The following is an 18,134-nucleotide window of genomic DNA, read 5'->3' as shown; positions in this document are numbered from 1 at the left end:
ATGGTCTTTTAACAGTCAAATGGAGCACCCATTACTGCACTGTTATGCCGTTGTGTACGCTCCTGTGGTGGCTGCTATATAAACACGCAATGAATCACACATCCAAGAAGCGGACCATGCTGATGCAATGAGTTTTCTCAAAGGAAATCAAGATGGGATTACAAGCACACCTAATATAGTAATACATAGCCGTACCTTGCCTTGTGTGTCAGATGGGTGAATAATATGCTACTAGCAGGGTTAAGGATATCCTTTGGGCAGGGAACAATAAGGAAACTATGCATACATCTGAGGGTGGCAAACCGGATAGAGGTCATCCTCTAGACAGCACAAATCTGCCTGGACAATTCCCTTGAAGTGAAGAAGAGCAAGAGCAGGACCTCCACTGTTGAGAGGTTTAAGCTGACAGGAAGTGTCCAGCTCAGGGGGAAAACACATATAGAAGGAGCCTTTTAATGCAAGACTCTGATGAACCCATCTAAATGTTCAGATGTTTTTCTGAAACTAGTCCGACTCTTGCTTGTGGTGTGTTTATCTGCCAGCTGGCCATTGTCTGCAGTCCAACTCACAGTCGGCCTATGTTGCAGGCAGCTCATTGACATCGGTTTGGTTTGTTCAAACACTGAGAAATCTGATACAAGTCACCAATGTCATTCGTCTTTGTCAGGATGTTGAACCCTGAGACCACACTAGGAATCATATGTCAAAGAATTTATAAGAATGTACCACTGTGAGTACTAGACTACTAAAAAAAAGAAAAAGAAAAATCTCTGATATTTTTTAGATCACAAACAACTAAACCTACAGCAGTTCAGTTTTAACCTAAGATTAGCAGTTCTCTCAGATCAGCTCATGGCTCGTAAGGATAGTCCTGGACCTATCCTTCTCTCTGGAATGCCAATTTGGCAGGAAAAAAACAATCCTTGAACTCTGCAAATCTAAAGTGGGACAGCTGGAGAGCTCAGAGATGACTCAAAACATTGTTTCTACAGGTGCGTGGTTTCGTAGAACCACTAGTGGCAGCTGGAGGACCACAGCACACCAGCTGTGTCTGATGTAGAGCTCAGGTCAATGGTAAAAACCAGTCAGCTGAGCAAGGCCACACTCGCTCTGAGCGAGTGGGCAGTAAAAACAGTATGTTTTCGCCATGTAAGCAGCCCCCCCACCCCTTGACTCCTCTTGTCCTCCCCTCCTCAGCACAACCACGTAGGTCTTTGTGTCCGGCTCTCAGCAGACAGGGAGGCACACCAAACTCAGCTTTCAAAGGCAACTTCTGATGTGGCCTTTCTGATCTCTTCATGTCTCACTGCGTCCTCTGACTCTCTGTCTTAAGTGAGGTTTATCTCTCTGTGGAACGTAGACAGCGTAACCTACACCGCCGGTCGGGTTCATTTTTGTTTTTACTTTCTGCTTCACTTTCAATACTGCAGACTGCAACTTTCGAAACCCACAAATGTTTGTATCTCCGAACCTCGTCGGTTAACGTCTCCTCGATGAGTTTCCATCCATATGGATGCAAAACAATCGATTTGAAAGCTGGTTAAAGCTACTTATTAATTGTACCAAGCGGGGTTAAAGCTCGTTGCTATTGACAAAATTTGCTAAATTTGCGGGTCGTGTCAAACTAGAGACATTAATAAGCATAAATAAATAAGGTTTAACCGTAGAATTTGATGGAGTTTTGTTCATCGTCCACTGTAGAATGAATCCGATGAAATGCCTGCAATTATTTATTCATTTATTTTTTACCAACTAGTGTATTGACCCTTTGCTAAAACCTGAAACTTAATGTCCCCATATGAGGACACAGGGTCTCAGCATTAGTCTGTACCCTATTTACCACCGGTTTTACAAAATGCTTGTTTTTCTTTTGTTGTTGTTTTCTGTACTAGATCTTTGTCTTAACGCTGTATGTTTTTCTGTTCCTGCTCAGGGACTACTGATGAAAATTAGCTAGTAGCAAACTCTGGTATGGCTGAGAGCTGTGCACTGTCCCTGTTAAATAAACAAATAAAAAAACACACACGTGCGTAGAAGAAGAGGTCCTAGGACTGATGCCATATCTTCACATTACATCTTGCTGCTCTTTGAAGTTCAAAATTTCACTTGATATATACACACTCTACCCCCTTCTCTGTCAGCCCTCCTCTTGATTCTTCGCCCTCCTCTATTTTGTGATGACATGTACATGCTTATAGGAACCAGATGTGACCTGCTTCGATGGAAGAGGCGGCGAGAGAGAAAGAGAAACCATGCATGAGGTTGTGTGGTAGTTCATTAACAGGCTGCTGCACATGTGGGGATTGTGAGGAGGGCCGACAAGCAGTTCTGGGGTCTCGCCGCTGCTTCTCTCTTGTGGTTTCAAGAGTTCAGACACTGATTCAATGCATATTTACATGTCGGAGTAAAGGCAGGGGAGGGGGTTTCCGTGCGGATGTAGCTGGGTCGGGGTGAGGGTAGCCTCATCTTGTAGAGTCTGAATCAGCATCTCCTGAAGTGGAGGTGTTTTCCTGCGGGGCTTGGGAAACTGTGCCATATGAAACATGGCTTTGAAAGATTTATAAAGATATATATATATATATATATATATATATACATGTGAAACTGTGGATTGTTGAACTTCCTTGCACCTGTGACCCCCCCGCCCCCCAGCACAATACCTCAGTCTGACATTTAAAAGAGACTGCTCCCACCGCACCACACCCATTTTCAAAGTGCAGACATTGTGATAAGTGCAACAAAAGCAGGCACGTCCCTTTAAACCGATGGCTTTCAGCGGATTCAGCACTGAGGCTGACAAAAAGTGCACGGCTGGAGAAACAAAGATCACAAACCAAACGCGCGGTGAAACCAAAGATGGCGACATCTGGGCCGCGCGCACACACACACACAAAAAAAGTTAAAATAATGGGGGAAAGTTATTTTCCATGCATAGCTACATATGTAGCTAAACTGCATATTAATATGCGCGCAAAACGGAAAAAAACATATCAGTTATTAATCCCCCTCTTCCACTATGCCACAAATAAACGGAGTGTGTGTTTGTGATAACAGCAGCTCAGGAATGGAATGAGAGGAGCGTGTTTCTGCGGACAGATATAAACGATGTTGATATTTCTGACTACCGCATATTTGTCATGTGCAGCCTAGAGGCAGGCTTTATTTTTAGATTAGGCTTAGACTAGATCTATAGCACCCATGGTTGTGTGGGAAAGAAGACGCTATCAGACTGCATTATGGGAAGCACTATCATATCTCAGGTTCTGGCACATTCACTTTTTCTTCTCTTTAATTTCCCAAACTTTGTAGATCTGCACTGCTGAATTGCTGGGTTACCCCTTTAATGAGTCACGAGTCAGCTGCCTCCGGCTCCTTCATCTGTCTGTACATGTCAAGAGCGATGGTAAGAGAAAGAAGATGGTAAACCCCCTGTTCCTGTTTGTTATATTAGTGTCCGGGGCAGGATGTGGCAGAGCCATAACTGATGCAAATTAAAACCACGTGTAACCATGTGTAACCTCTCCACCTTCGCACACGCTTGTTACCAGGCAGACGACAGTTATTCTCTCTTGTTCAGAGGGGATTTTTGCAGTTTGGTTATGATGGTGTGAAGGCAGGAGCAGGACTTTCCCTGTTGGGAAGTTTAAAGTCGACAGGAAGTGTTCAAATAAAGACAGTATAGAAGTCTGACCGCAAAGTGTGAAAAAAAAAAAAAAAAATGCAATAAATGCGAAGAAGATTCAAGTGGCGAAGGAATGGGGTCAAGAAATGACTCTTTCACTTATCTGGGTGAAATGTGAGTGTGAGAGGAGAGGAGATTGCTGGAAGAGGGGCCGGAGCACTGTGGTGTGGTCTTTTGTTGGGCTTTGTGTAAAAGTAGTGAGTCATTTCGCAGACAGCGAAGAAAGGATCTCCAGTTACACACTGAGAGGAGAGAAAAGAGACTGTGGGGCTGGATTGTGCTGAAGCAATTCTTGACTCCGATCTGCGGAGTCAGCTGTGTTGAGCAGAAAACAGTGAATTGTGAACCGCAGATGAATGTCTGACTTGTGTGTAGGTCAATGTGGCGAGCAGGGCAAAGAAAGCATGATGCACAGACACATGCAAAAAAAAAAAAGAAAGAAAAAACGCTACGAAAAGCAACTTCTAGCACGACTGTTTCTTTACGATCCTGATCCTCTCAGCCGTTCTTTCTTTTGTCACTGATATAGGTCAGAATTCCAGATGACCGATCACTGAATCCCTCCCCATCACTCGTCGCTGTGTCCTGCTGCGTGTCTGGCTCACATGATGCAGTCGGGAATTCCAGATGTTGTTCATGGAATTCTGCTCCATCTCTGGCCTCCAAATGTGACTTAACCCTCCTCACTCCTCCTTCATCTCCTCCTCCTCCTTTCTCCCCCACCCCACCCCCCTCCTCCCCCAAAAGAGACTCGTGACTTCTCTCTCCAGCTCTACAAAACACTGCAGCAAAGTGGAGACAAATGGGCGCCCTAAATCTTTTCGGCACAATAGGAAAATACCTCATCACTTTAATTGCATGAAGCGCTGATGCTGTGATCATAACATATCATAGGGGAGCTGACCCCCACCCACTCGCTTTCTCCTGCAGTCAGTCATCTTTGCACCGAGTCTGTTTTCCTGCGCGGCGGTTGTTCATTAGTGGGATCATTAAGAGCCGGACAGACGCCTAGGTTTGCTGTTTGAGCTTTTATAGGCTCATGCAGGATGGGAGTGCACACAAACACGGTGCGCGAAATGCACAAGTAAAGACATTTACAGCTGTGCAAAACACGCACAACAGTGTATTTGTGTTGTTGGACTTGTGAGGACCTGCCATAACCACATCACCCACTGGAGTCCGCGATCCAAAATTTAACGTCCACACTGCTTATTAGGCTCCAGATCGTCTGCACAGGTTCTCAGTCAGATCTCAGTCTCAGTCCAATCCAAAAAACAAAGCTGAAACAAGGACAGTAGAAGCTGCTTGGATTGTTTCAGCTTGCTTTTTGGACAGGCTCCTAAATCTAAAACTTAAGTTTCGAAGAAAAAAAAAACGACCTCAGTTATGAGTCTATGAGGTCCTCGTAAGAATGGAAACACAAGAACACACACACACACACCCTCTCGCTCTCTGACCGTATAGTTTAGATATGTTTTCCTGCTGTGCAGCAACGACTTTATACAACCGTTTTCATCCCTGTTTCTACTTAAGCTTTGGATCCAGTCCGCCTTTTCCAGCCCAGTTTCTAACCTGCCAGTTTCCAAGCCCCAGCAATGCAGAGCGGTGCGGTCGGGGAACAAGAAACCAGGAGGTCCAGGAGGACTGGGGAAGACCAGATGGAAAAGAGACACGATTGATACACGTGGTAAAGGCAGAGAGCCCAGGTGAGAGATCATATGAAAGCGGTTTGGACCAACTCAGCATACACTGAACGGAAGTGAGCGGCACCAGCTGATAAGACAAAGATGGAATGACCAAGTGAAAATCAGGGCACAGAAAGCCTTTTGAAATTACTTTATTTTGTAAGAAAAGCTTGAAATATATAAGTCAGTACACACACACAGTCTCATTGAGAAAACTAGATGGTCATCATTATCATCATCATCGCTAGTATTATTATCATTGTTGTGAATTCGCTCCGGACCCCTGACTAGTAATGTAGCACCATGATTGGAAAGCTGTACAAAAGTAAGTACAATGACAAAAAGGAGTCATTTTCAGATCTTGAATTTATTTTCATTTGAGAGTGATTCAAGGTATAAAAAAAACAATCAAGTTTCAAGAATACATAACCCCGTTTCCCATTCACTGTCCCCACATATATATAAAATTAAGGCCACTTTCAAAACTGTATGTCACTGTCCAGCAGGACCTTTTAATGACAATGTACAAAAAAAACATTCTTTACAAGGAGGACAACAACAATAATAGTAATAGCCATAATAGTAATGACAACATCATTTATAATAATAATAATCAACACTAAAGACACTGATATAAAAAAAAGAGCAAAAGACAGTTGTATTTAATGCTTATTCTGACACATCTTTATATCTCATGCTTCATAAGGATGTAACGTAATGTTCTGTTTTCTTTTTATGGTCACCGCTGGCTCGGACATGTCGATTACTGGAAGATTTAGGAAAACACAATGACTACGTCGCTGTGGCTTCCGAGTGTTTGGGTTTATGTGTGTGCAAGTTAAGTATTAAGTGGGAACATGGGGAGGGGGGGTTGGGGTGGCGGCTGACGATCAAACACTCTGTCTGCTTATGCAGAGAAACATGCTGGAATGGACGTCACCAAGATGCGAGTTTGAAGTGGAAATTCACAAGGACACAAACACTGACCACTGGCAAAAACTAAAAATAAGACATTGAAAAAGGCTAAAACAAACAGCAATGAGCTGGCGTCAGTAACCACAGAAGAAGAAGAAGAAGAAGAAGCCGGATGGAGAGAAAAAGAACAAAAATGGAAGGATTGAGTGGTTGAGAGATAGAGTAAAAGGAATGCGTCAGTGGTAAGAATATTTTTTTTTCCTTCTGCTCTTTCTCCTGTTTTTATCTCTCCTGCTCCGTCAGCTGTGTTGGACATTTCTTTCAATTTCTCTCCCTTTCTCTCTCTCTCTCTCCCTTGTCTCCCCTCCCTTCATACTGCATCTACACCTTGTCCAGTAGAGAGCGCTGGCAGTAGAGGAGTCGGCGTGGGGTACCGTACCGACGGAAAAACACCAAGGCTGCCAACGTCGCGATCACACACACTAACAGGAACAGCGGCACGACCACCGCTGCTGCCCCGCTGCCAGAACTCGTCTTAATGATGGTCACATCAATATCCTCCTCCACGTCCACCTCTGTCTCCCTCTCCCTCTCTCTCTCCCTTTCTCTTTCTCTTTCTCTTTCCCTCTCCCTCTCCCGCTCCCTCTCTCTATCTCTATCTCTAGTTCTGTCCTCATCCTCCCGCCCCTTGTCCTTTTCCCTCTCCTTGTCTTTTTCCCTCTCCTTGTCCTTGTCATGTCCGCCTCCGCCCCTTCCTCCGTCTGTCTTGGGGTCTTCGTTGGGGCAGCCCATCCAGTCACGAAGGGCTGATTTTGGGTATCCGGGCTCCACGCGCATCATCTGGTTGTTGAACTTCCAGTACTTGTTGGCTTTGTAGAAGTAGGTGTATGCTGAAAGGTGGGAGGACAAAATATGAGGAAAAACTGTGAACACGAAAAAGCTCAAGTCACACTCATATGTGTTAAAATACTGTAGGTGATATAACAAACCACCACCCCTACCTTGGTCTTTGCTCATGAAGGCTGCCTTGACGTTGTCAGGCACGCCCTGCCACACACTGACAGACTTTGGATAGCCATCATCAACTGCTCGAGCTTCTTCATTGAAACGGTAATACCTGAGCAGAGAATGATGACATAAAGGGTAAATGCACATGCACTTTAAATATGAAGACATGACACCTGAAGACTTCACTTGAGATTTGTTCAGACAGAGCAGAGATCTGACTTCAACACGCCGTGCATGGCCACTCCAAGTTAATGTAAAACCTGACCTAGACTTTAAAGACAAAATACTAGAGTTGAATTGGCCTTGACAAAAAGACCACAAGATGGTTTCCAGACTTTTAATTTGATATTTTGACACATTTGAAACTTACTTGACTGCAAATTCAACATGGCGTTGTCTAGAATGACTTGACAAATCAGTTGTACTTTCCCAAAAGGACTTGACATGAGAGATTACTTCACACTGGATTTGCCAATAGTTGTTGCCTTTGACGTGTCTTGTATGACTTGAGACCTGACGTGGACTTGGAACTACATTCACTGGCCTTGTGTTGAATGACTTCAGTTGACTTTGCCTTGCCAGAAAGGTTTGAAAACTTGATTTGGTACTTTGACGCACTTGAACCTTGGATTAGATTCTCTTGTTGTGGCAGACCAGACTTGGACTTATCACAAATTGCTCAAAAACTTGACTTTGCTTTTGCCTAAATAATTTGAGGTGTTCAAACTTTCCTAGAAGAAAAAAACAACATGTTCTAAAATGGGCAACGTTTGACTTGCAAATTATTTTAACAAATAGACTTGACATGGACCTGAAACTTGACCTAGACCTTATAACAGTAATGACTTTGATTGGGTTTGCATGTAGGCTAAACCTCAGACCTGGCTTAGACCTTTCCTATAAGATAAATGCTTGACTTAAGAATCAGCTCTTCATTGTCTAAAATGACTTGACAAAACACTTGGACTTGTCCCAAAAGACAAACGATGTCTTGGACACCCTGGACGACAAGTCCAAGACAAAGATAGGACTTAAAATCTTGAGGGTTATTTTAACAGGATTTAGACTTGACTGGGACATTTCTTAAATGACTTCCTCCCCAAAAACATAAAAATGCTCTGAGTCAGCAAGTGTGTTCTTGCTGAACTAAATTACTGGGAGACCTCAAGCTCAGTGTTGTTTACTCTGAAATATGGAAGGTGGAGTACCGTGAACTCTTCTAAGAGCCAGGCTAGGACTGAAAAGACAAGAAACAGAGGTGTCTCGTCTGAGGGCATGAGCAATAACGTAGGTGGTAGTCTGTGCTTTAAAATTAATGACTGCCACATTTCATCAACCTTTTTAATAAGAACAGTCATTGTAAATGTGGGACATCTGAGCAGGCTTTAAAGTTTAAAGTAAATTTTAAGTTTGCGTGCAAATCTGTTTTGCAATTCAGAGTAAGTTTACGTTTGAACATCTGTTAATGGACACTGTGACGGTTTTCCTCTGGAATCAGTTGTTAAAATTCAAGTTAGACTTGGGGGGTTAAGGTGATACAGACAGAAGGAGGGGGACTCACTGGTTTCCTCTGAAGAAATAGGTCTGTCCAGTGGGGGTGTAGAAGAGAGCAGCATCGAGACGATCTTTGGGAAGACCAGTGCCCATTTCTTTAAGGTTCTTAGGGTAACCAGATTCCAAAATAGACTCAGTGAACACCCAATACCTGTCTCCTGCAGGCGGAGACAACATATGAGAGGTTGAAGATATTGCTTGTTCAACAATAACAGTATAAGAAAAAAAACAGTTTTTTTGTTTTTTTTTTCCTGAAGCTCGACTCACCTTTAAAGAATGCAAATTTGCCATCTTCCCTTTCAAAAGCAGCATTAATGTGAGTGGGCATCCCCCTCCAAAAGTGACCAATTGGCATGGGGTATCCATCCAACACGCGGTTGTTACGCACTCTCCAGAACCATTTATCCTGAAAGTAGAAACGTAAAGAGATTGACTAACAGTTCACTAGACAAACTCAGACTGTAGACTCCAGCCTTGTCGGACGGTTTTTACCTTGAACACGAACATTTCTCCTCTGAAGATGCCGATGGTGTCAAAGTGTCCATCACAAATGTTGGGGCCAAAGCGAGGTTTGTCTGGAGACTCTGGGGGTTCGGGGTCGTTGTAAGGTGGTTGCTGTGTAGGAATGTTGGATCCTGATCCTGATCCTGAAGGAACACGGATACCGTTAAGTAGTTTTCTTTGAAATTCTACTTTTCGGTACATACATTTTCAGTGTATAACTATTGCTCTATTTGCTCTAAACATTTGGGATGGAGACGGAACTGATTAAGGACCTGTGTGTAGGATATTGTGATGTGTAGCAGCGTGGATATCCCTACCCTTTCCAACCTAAAGTGAGTGATCATATATTCAAGTTGTCTTTTTAAGTCTTGGCTAGAGACAGTGATTTGGTCTGTTGGGGCTACCAGGGAAACATAGCAGAGCAACATGGCAGACTGTGAAAGAACACCCACTTCCAAAGACCCAACTATTTATGGTTATAGTTATTTAAAGTCTAGTGAAAGCACAAACGTGGCTACTATCTTTATTACTGTTACTATTTACAGACTAGATAACAGTCATCAAGATAGTGACTCAGACGCACCATAGAGTTGCTGTATGCCTTTGCGGTCGTCATCAGGGAGTTGGAAGTTCTCGGTGTCCATCCATTGATAGAAGGGAGCCATGATTGCTGAGGGGTCGCTGGAGTGCTCGAGACCCAGAGCATGGCCCAGCTCATGGACCGCAACAAGGAAAATGTCATTACCTGAAGAGTGTCAACACCAACAAAGTTTAATCAAGTGCTTATGCTGATGACACAATACCTTATACATAAACATGAGTAAAATGTGCTGTTTCCTCATTTTGAGGTCACATGACAACTCAGTAGATCAAAAATAAACATCATCTGTGGGTCATGTGAAGATGCGTTACACTCAGACAGCTGACACTGCCAAACATTGCACTCCAAAAATAAATACTTTCAGGCATTCACAGTCATACTCACGCAAGACTGGGCATGTTGCTGCCCATGTTTAGCTGGTGACAGCAAAATAAAAAGTACTGACTCCCAACATCCAAAGTAACTCCTCCAAACACAAGCTTTTCTGTTGCATCAGCTTTCAGGGAATTGCGCAAGAAAAAAAAAAAACCCTCATTTATCGTAAATCGCTTTCAACATGGAGCCTCACCTAAGAGATCCTGGTTTCCGATCGTCCACGGCTCAGCTGCATCAAAGTGGGTATCCCCACCGATGCCGTTGCCAGGGAAGTAGGCATGCGCCAGGAATCCCCCTTCGCCGTCGAACGGGCTACTGTCACCGTGGAAGCCCTCCGCGAAGAAGAGCATGATGTCGGCGAACTCCTCCACCTTGTCCCTTATGTAGCTGTAGGGGATTTCGCGGAAACGAAGCGGGGTGACACTCTCCCACACCTTGAAGGCCTTCCTGATGGCCTGATGGGTCTCGTACTCACCCACCTTCGGGGTGTAGTTCTGTATACTAAGGGTATGGAGACAAAAGGTGCGACAGGAATTAGTTTCTCTTCATTGAAACTTAAGTTTAGGTTGCTGAAAACGATACAGGAAGAACATAAATCACAGCGGCCCTGCTTGATGGACCTGGAGCTTTTCTGACTTACGAGAAAGTGATGTCTTGCTTGGACCACTTCAGACCCTGGGTGGCGTAGCGCTTCCTCCTCAGGTTGCTCTTCAGCTCAGCACCAAACTTATCTGGCACGCCACAGCGCGCCCGCTTCATGGCCCTGAAAGAAAAAAACGCAATCTCCACTCACAACGAGGTCTCATGTTGAACTCTTCCAAGTCGAGCTGCTCTTCTGCTGAACACAGAATGAAGCCGTTTGTTGAAACTCACTGGACGGTGTTCTCGTCAATGGTGCCGGTGACGGTGAGGCCGTAGAACCTCTGCATGGCCGCAATGGCTGAGGTGACGGAATGAGGGGAACGAAGGGCATGAGTCCTCAAGTCCCCCGGGGGCAGGTAACCATACTGTTGTAGCCATGACTGCAGAGAGGAGCAAAAAAAGGGAAACAAAGGAAATGAATACAGAAGGAGAAAAATAGAAAGAAAAAACACTTTTCATGTGTCACCTGTCTGGCAGAATGTTGAATATCATTTACAAGGACTACAAGCTCAGGATGTTTTATATATGTCTGCAGCAAAAACACATTCCACGTTGACAGCAAAAATAAGCCCTTTAATAATAGTGTTTTGATATCTCCTATCCAGCAGGATCAACATCAGTTATAAGCGCCTGGCATGTCTCCATGTCATGACCGAACTTGAAAGTTATTCAGTGCTGGACGCTCCAGTGAGTGTGCGCACTGTGGGTGACTGAAACTAAGTTTGGTTTAAAGAACACTGCCAAACCAGGGTCAACAAAAGCTTCAAATAAGGACAGGTCAGACAGTTTCACCAGTTTCAACCGAAACCCGGTGAAACTGGAACTGGGTGGGGAAATTCCCCTCAGTGAGTTAAAGATTAATTTCAGTTCCTACACCAAAGTTATTATGTAGCCACTCCTGTGCAAGTGCATACTGTACTAAACAATGCTTTTAGGTGCAAGCTAACCCTTTGGAGCTATGATGGAGTTGTTCCGTGCTCTAGCTATGCATGACCTTACATTCCCCCTGGAAACGCATTTCACTGCAGTGCTAGTTTGCCAGCAGCCTTGCTCCGCACCGCTCCCACACAACTCCTCCTGAACTCCTTCCCTCTCAAACTAAAGACGAAAAATAACAGTGAACCTATTGTGAGTGCAGTGAAAGTCGAGACCACTTTGATAGTCTGCTGCACACAGTCACCTTGTGGGCTTGTCATGTACTTTCAGGATGTGTTTTACGCTTCGGATACACTGATGAAGGTCTCTTATTTTGTAGGGATTTATCCTTGCGTGATGGGTCTTGATCTTGCGAGGCTTAATATATGTCTCGGACGGTTTGGATTCAAAATTATAGGCATATAAGATGGCATGTGTGTGTGTGTGCTGAAGGGGATTGGGAGAGAGAAGAGAGAAGGGTAGGGAGTGTCCCAGGGTGAGAGTCAGGCCTTGTGCAACCTCAGCCAATGTCTCCAGTGGAGCTGCAGCGTCAGTCAGTAATTTAACTGGGAATTTCTTCCTAGTCGCATCCAAACCTCAAAGTCAAACTCTTCCCCCCACGTTCATGTCTCTGTCTTCGTCTTTTCACTCCACCCCTTCTGGTCTCCCTCATCCCTCTCTTATGGAAAACCAAAAGACTTGAGGGCAAACACTGGTGAGCAACCACACCCTGCATCCCTCAATAATTGCCATAATGCCTATCTGCTGCTAATAACTGGTAAATACAATCATGCAACACACTGTCTTATTACCAGTTCTTTCCACTGGTAATGTGCTGACATGGGTTGCTTCTGTTTTAGAGGCGGTATGTTTTATTGTTGTTGTTGTATAAAATAATGTCCCTGATGCTCATCCGCTTTGGCTGAGTTGCCGTTGAGGCCACCGTAAAGATCTAATCTCTCCTTCTCTGTCTGCCCTGAGAGACACGGAGGTCTCAGTGTTTAGACTTCACCCCTGAATGAGCCCTTTCTGGTTCTGACTCACCCATGGAGCTGCAGTGGACACATAAAGAGTCACTGTTACAGCCCAGCCGCATGGGAGGGAAAAAGAGGAGCACAAGGAGGGAAAGATGAAGGCAAATGGATTTAGAGGTTGTAATTAAGAGTCATAATGAGGTCGCACTTTGTTCAAACAAATGAATAAAGGTTCAGTCAAACGCACTCTTTGGCGCTCCAAAACTAGTCCGTACGCCCTCGACCGTAGATTTTCAGGCCTCATTTGACTGAACTTGAAACCTTGTACTTCTCGCCCACTGTTTTCTTTTCTACAAAATCCGAATTTTTCTCCCGGCTCGGTCAAAAGACCGCTGTTGAGTGACACAGAACACTTGTTTTAACTTTAATGTTCCCACACCTCTTTCCCGGGTCCCTCAGGTGACTTGACAAAGTCTTATTCACCGACTATTTTTGACCACACTTACTGCACGGGCTGGGTCACTAAAGCGCCGGCAGGAAGAGGAAGTGGTTGCGATTTACAGCGGCGTGGGAGCTGACTGTCCAGTCGAATACAGCGGTTAGATGCAGAGCCGTGTTTTCCAGCCTTTTTTGTCAGTTACTCACACAGCTGGCCGATGGAGAACACACAAATTGATGCATGCGAGCGTTTCAAAGCGAAGGCACTTCTAAGAAGCCACACGCAGGACTCTGAGTTACCTCTCCCTCAAATGCAGTGATGTGAGTTTATTATTTAATGGAATACATACAAGAGTTAAACAATGGTTGCTATGGATGTAACTAGGCAGAGTGTTCATTATTGCATAGGATGAGAGAAAGAGAAGAAGGGATAGCGAGTCAGTTGTTCCGTTTGGTGCAGGCCAGTGGAAAGAAACTCTGGTCAACAGCCATGGGAGTCCAACTGAGGCATGCTGGGTATACAGCACACACACACACACACACACACACACACACACACACACACATAGCTACTCATTATCCAGCCACTCACTCTATGCAGAAAGCTGCACTATTCGGTCAGATGCTGTAAACATATGAAATTATGATTCCCACTTCGCTTGCAACAGTTTGCTATTGACCGTTAGCGCCTTATTGTGTGTGCTGGGGAGTTCGTGTGGGTCAGCAAAATCAGTGCGGCACTACAACAAACTTTTTCGAATCTTTCCAGCTGTATGAGCAAATGCCCGACGCGTATGGTGTCGCTTTAGGATTTACAACCTCTCTGAAACCCGCTGCACACATGTAGAAACCTCCTTCGGTGTGTGTGATCCCCCAGCTGCTGCCTATTAAAACAACTCCTCCTCAGCCAACAGTAATAAGGCCCAGTGACACAAGAGTGGAAAAACACACATCTTTGCCAGTAGCATCTGAGCATTAAATCGATTTCAAGAAACTCTTGATGGCGTGATTTTGGAAAATAAAATCTTCTCCAAAATTTGGCTCATTGCCCGCTACCTTTATGAGCAGGAAATGAGGCAATGGCTTTGGGTAAGACCTTTCCTGTGACACTTCCTATCTTTCTTGCCCTTACCCACCCCCTTCCCACTGATGACCACAACAATTGCATAGTCTATAAGCCACACACGCTTCCTTCCTCTAAATCACAAACCAGACCAGTCCAGGACTGGATGACCGTAAAAGTTACCAGTTTAACAGAATTATCAATGCTTCATTCTCTTTGGGAGCAACAGGGATGACACATACATAGGATGTGTGCACGACAACAGTGATTTACATCCTTTCCCATTCAGTTGGGTAATTGCTTCATTTTCCTTGTTTTTCCCAGATTGCATCACTCCGTCGCTACAATGCCACCCTTTCTGGTCTGCAACAGCCTCCTCGCTGTCCTCCACTGCCCTGCTTTCATCATCCCATTTCATGACCATTTATCTTCCTTTGTAGTGAATGATCTCAGCTTGTAGCAATTTCTGTGTTCTCGTGCACAGACACAGATCTGTGCCCGTATGGAAAAAGAAAAGAGTGTGTGTGTGTGTAGAGTTGGAGTTTTAGAACAATTAGAGTTTGGACAGTTTTTCACACACATTCAGTTCACTGTTATGATTAAGTTTAGTTTGGGTTTAGTAAGGTTTGAGTAAGAGTTAGAGACTCAGCTGTGATGGTTACGGTTTGGGTAATATAAATCCATTTCCTCATAACTCTAGCCATACAAATGTGTGTGTTTCAGGCTGCAGGTAGTTGCTGACACACCTAGCAGTAAAGTGGCCCACTCATGTCCTCCACAAACCACAGGAAATGTGTGTGTCCACACAACTTCCAGATGTTTATCTCACCGGAACAGACCCACCGACCAACAGGCAACCACTGACCTAACTGCCCGTCGGTTAGTGGAGGCGACATACGTACACGACTACGCCATGTAAATGTAACTGCAGGCAATCACATTTTGACCACAGCGTTTGTTAATTTACAGCAACACTTCATCCAGTATAGACATGTTGATCCCACTCGGTCACTGGATTACACAAGGCTGAGTGTTCCCATCTGAGGGCGAGTTAAACCCTAATGAAAAAACGTATTAGATGACTCAACCTACTAAAACACTAACCTAAAAACAAGTTGCACTGATTGCTTCATCTGGCCAACATCTTCAGTCTTATCTAAGTTATGTTCACCAATGAAAGGTTGCGCAGCATTATTTATTATAAATAATATTAATTCTAAGGAGCAGTCAGAGCACTGAGTTATAAACAAAGCTGTTATTTTTGTTTTGAGAATTCAAATCGTATGAATCCTTGTCCAAATACCTATTATTTAGTTGGACTTGGCCACACTTATGGGTCATGCCAGTAGTTTAAAAATGCAGATATTACAGATAAACAATCAACCTCTGGATTGATTGATGAAATGTGCTATAGGCGATTAATCCCAGCAGATACTGACTTCGCTTCAGGCCTGTCTACACAAGCATTACTGATCAAACACAGCAGCGGATTTTATTGTCATCTAGTGTTAGTGTGTGTATGAAATGTGTTCCTAATTATGGTTGTGAGCGAAACTCTCCTTGCATTTTCCAAACTGTGCTTTAAAAACCAAATGTAGGCCAGTGGAGTAACTCAACTCCGTTTTCTTCCACTGGCACAGCTGGGGTTTTAATTCCACAGGCCACTGACAGGATGCAGTGATCAGAGAGACGCTCGGCGCCACTGTATGAAATCACGGTTCTTTGATTTTATGTGCGTATGCATTACACAAAACCTTACACGCACACACGCATGCCATATTTATTAATGGCAGTCAAGGAAGCAGGTGTGTAGGGGTATCATAACAAAGCGACTTCCTGCAAAATCAACACAGAACTTCCTAACTCTGCTCCAGCTGAGGGAATGGAGGGAGCGGCTGATACCGCAGACAAAGTCTAACTGAACAAACAGAAAGAGAACAATACAGAAAAGAGCAACCAGATGTGACAGAACGGATCAGAAGTACAAAAGGCCTCAGATGAATGTTCCCTTATCTGTGACACACCTTAGAGTTAGTACCTATGGAAGGTATTGGAAGTCTTCAGAGTTTAATCAGTGGGTTTTTCCACAGCTGAGAGGCTGAGGGAGATGCTCTCAGATGGTAAAGCCCACCTCCCCCTTAGTCCTCAGACATAACTCGGGCCAGATGTCAACAATTACATCTCCCCATCCCTCTGAATATTACTGTACCCACAACTCTCAACCCCTCCATCCGATCCCACAAAAATTGCCTCTGTCTCTGCCCCAACCACAATACAAGCTCATGCATTTCTCCTCACTCGCCTTTTTCTCTTTCTGTCCCAGCTTTTGCCCTCTCAGCATTTCTCAGTGTATTCACGAGCGCTATCATCATTATGGGCTGCTTCCTCTAACCCAGGGTCAAAGCCCTTCCCATATCCCTGCGCCAGAAACAGTCAGCTGCAGAAATTCCCCATGAGGATGCAGAGTCCTAACAAAGGCAGGAACAAATATTCCAAACAGTCCCATGAAATCAAAGTTTTTTTTGTTTTGTTTTTTATCTGTCAAATAACAAAACATACACTTAGCTTTATATCCAAGCCATTTGGCTTCATTCCTCAAGTCTAGATTTATTTACAGGCCTTAATGATCAAGATTGGATAATTTGATCTGTCTATATTTGTCAAGTCGAGCTTTATTTAACCAGTTTGCCTTTCTTTGATCTGGATTATTTGAAGACTCCACAAAGACCCGAACAAATTTGGACCCTCTACTCTGGATTTATTTATCTAGCTCTATTCAGCTAATGTGAATTAATTTATCTGACAACAGTGATCAAGCCTAGATTTATGCATGATGTTATATTACTAATTTTTAGATTACTTATCCTGCTTTCATAAGTCTACACTGGAGTTATTTCTCTAGCTTTATTCTAGTAATTTAGATTAATTTATCTGTCTATGTTCGTCAATCCTAGATTTATTTATCCTATTTATCCTGTCTGAAGTTCTTTATACATCTTCTTTGCATTTGATCATCTAGTTGCATCCATCTAATGTGGATTTATTTGTCAGTCTGCACTGGCCAAGCCTAGATTTCTTTATCCTGTTTGTGTTCCCCTTTCCCGGATTATTTTTCATCTATCGTTTATTTATCAAAAGTTATTCTTCGCATTTGGCTTTACTTTTGTGTCTTCCGGCATTCTATATACCATTCCTTCATCTGGATTCAGTCTCTCACCTCTGGATTTACTTGTCGCTCCGTGGCTCCTTGCGCGCTCGCCTCCCACACCACCGCCAACAGCAGAAGACGGACACACGACTTCATCTCTGGTGCCATTACTTGATTCTACTCCCAAAAAAGAAACAAAAATCGGGCAGATGTCCCTTTACACGGTTCGCACAGTCTTCTCTTTGCTTTTTGTCAACACATTATCTGCGTGTGAAAATTTCCCATGCGCGAAGATCTGGCGCTAGCGAGATAAACTTGGCGTAAGTAAAAAGGATCTCTCTTTAACTTATTACTCGAGTCACTTAAATGATGAGAGTTATCTGTCCATTCTGTGCATTATCCTGGCGTTTTGATGAGTTATAAACTAAACTGTAGGGACGTTACTGGAAGCAGGAAGTCTGAGAAGGGGCTCTGGAGCTGCAAGACGTGTGTCCAGGTTCAGCTTGCGCTGTGCTCCAGATGTTTTCAGCCGAGTTTGTTTTCACCAAGAAGTCTAAACTCCTCCTGTCCTCTCTTCCCTATCGTGCAGTCGGCTTATTGTGATCCCCTCTTCTTTTCCCCTCTCTCCCC

General features: G+C 44.0%; 1 protein-coding gene across 1 annotated transcript; it reads right to left on the bottom strand.

Moving 5' to 3' along the window:
- Nucleotides 1–5,503: 5,503 nt before the first annotated feature.
- On the bottom strand, nucleotides 5,504–18,134 carry mmp14b (matrix metallopeptidase 14b (membrane-inserted)). The gene is made up of 10 exons (XM_047589118.1): nucleotides 17,574–18,134; nucleotides 11,198–11,346; nucleotides 10,965–11,087; nucleotides 10,518–10,825; nucleotides 9,932–10,093; nucleotides 9,337–9,491; nucleotides 9,112–9,250; nucleotides 8,852–9,002; nucleotides 7,284–7,399; nucleotides 5,504–7,172 (listed from the first exon to the last, which is right to left on the bottom strand). The coding sequence occupies exons 1-10, from the start codon at nucleotides 17,670–17,672 to the stop codon at nucleotides 6,664–6,666; spliced, it is 1,911 nt and encodes a 636-aa protein (XP_047445074.1). The 5' UTR covers nucleotides 17,673–18,134; the 3' UTR covers nucleotides 5,504–6,663.

The sequence above is a fragment of the Mugil cephalus genome, chromosome 7 (genome assembly GCF_022458985.1).
Source record: "Mugil cephalus isolate CIBA_MC_2020 chromosome 7, CIBA_Mcephalus_1.1, whole genome shotgun sequence".
Lineage (NCBI taxonomy): Eukaryota > Metazoa > Chordata > Actinopteri > Mugiliformes > Mugilidae > Mugil > Mugil cephalus.
Note: the sequence above shows the minus strand (reverse complement) of the source record. Positions and strands in the feature narration are given on the sequence as shown.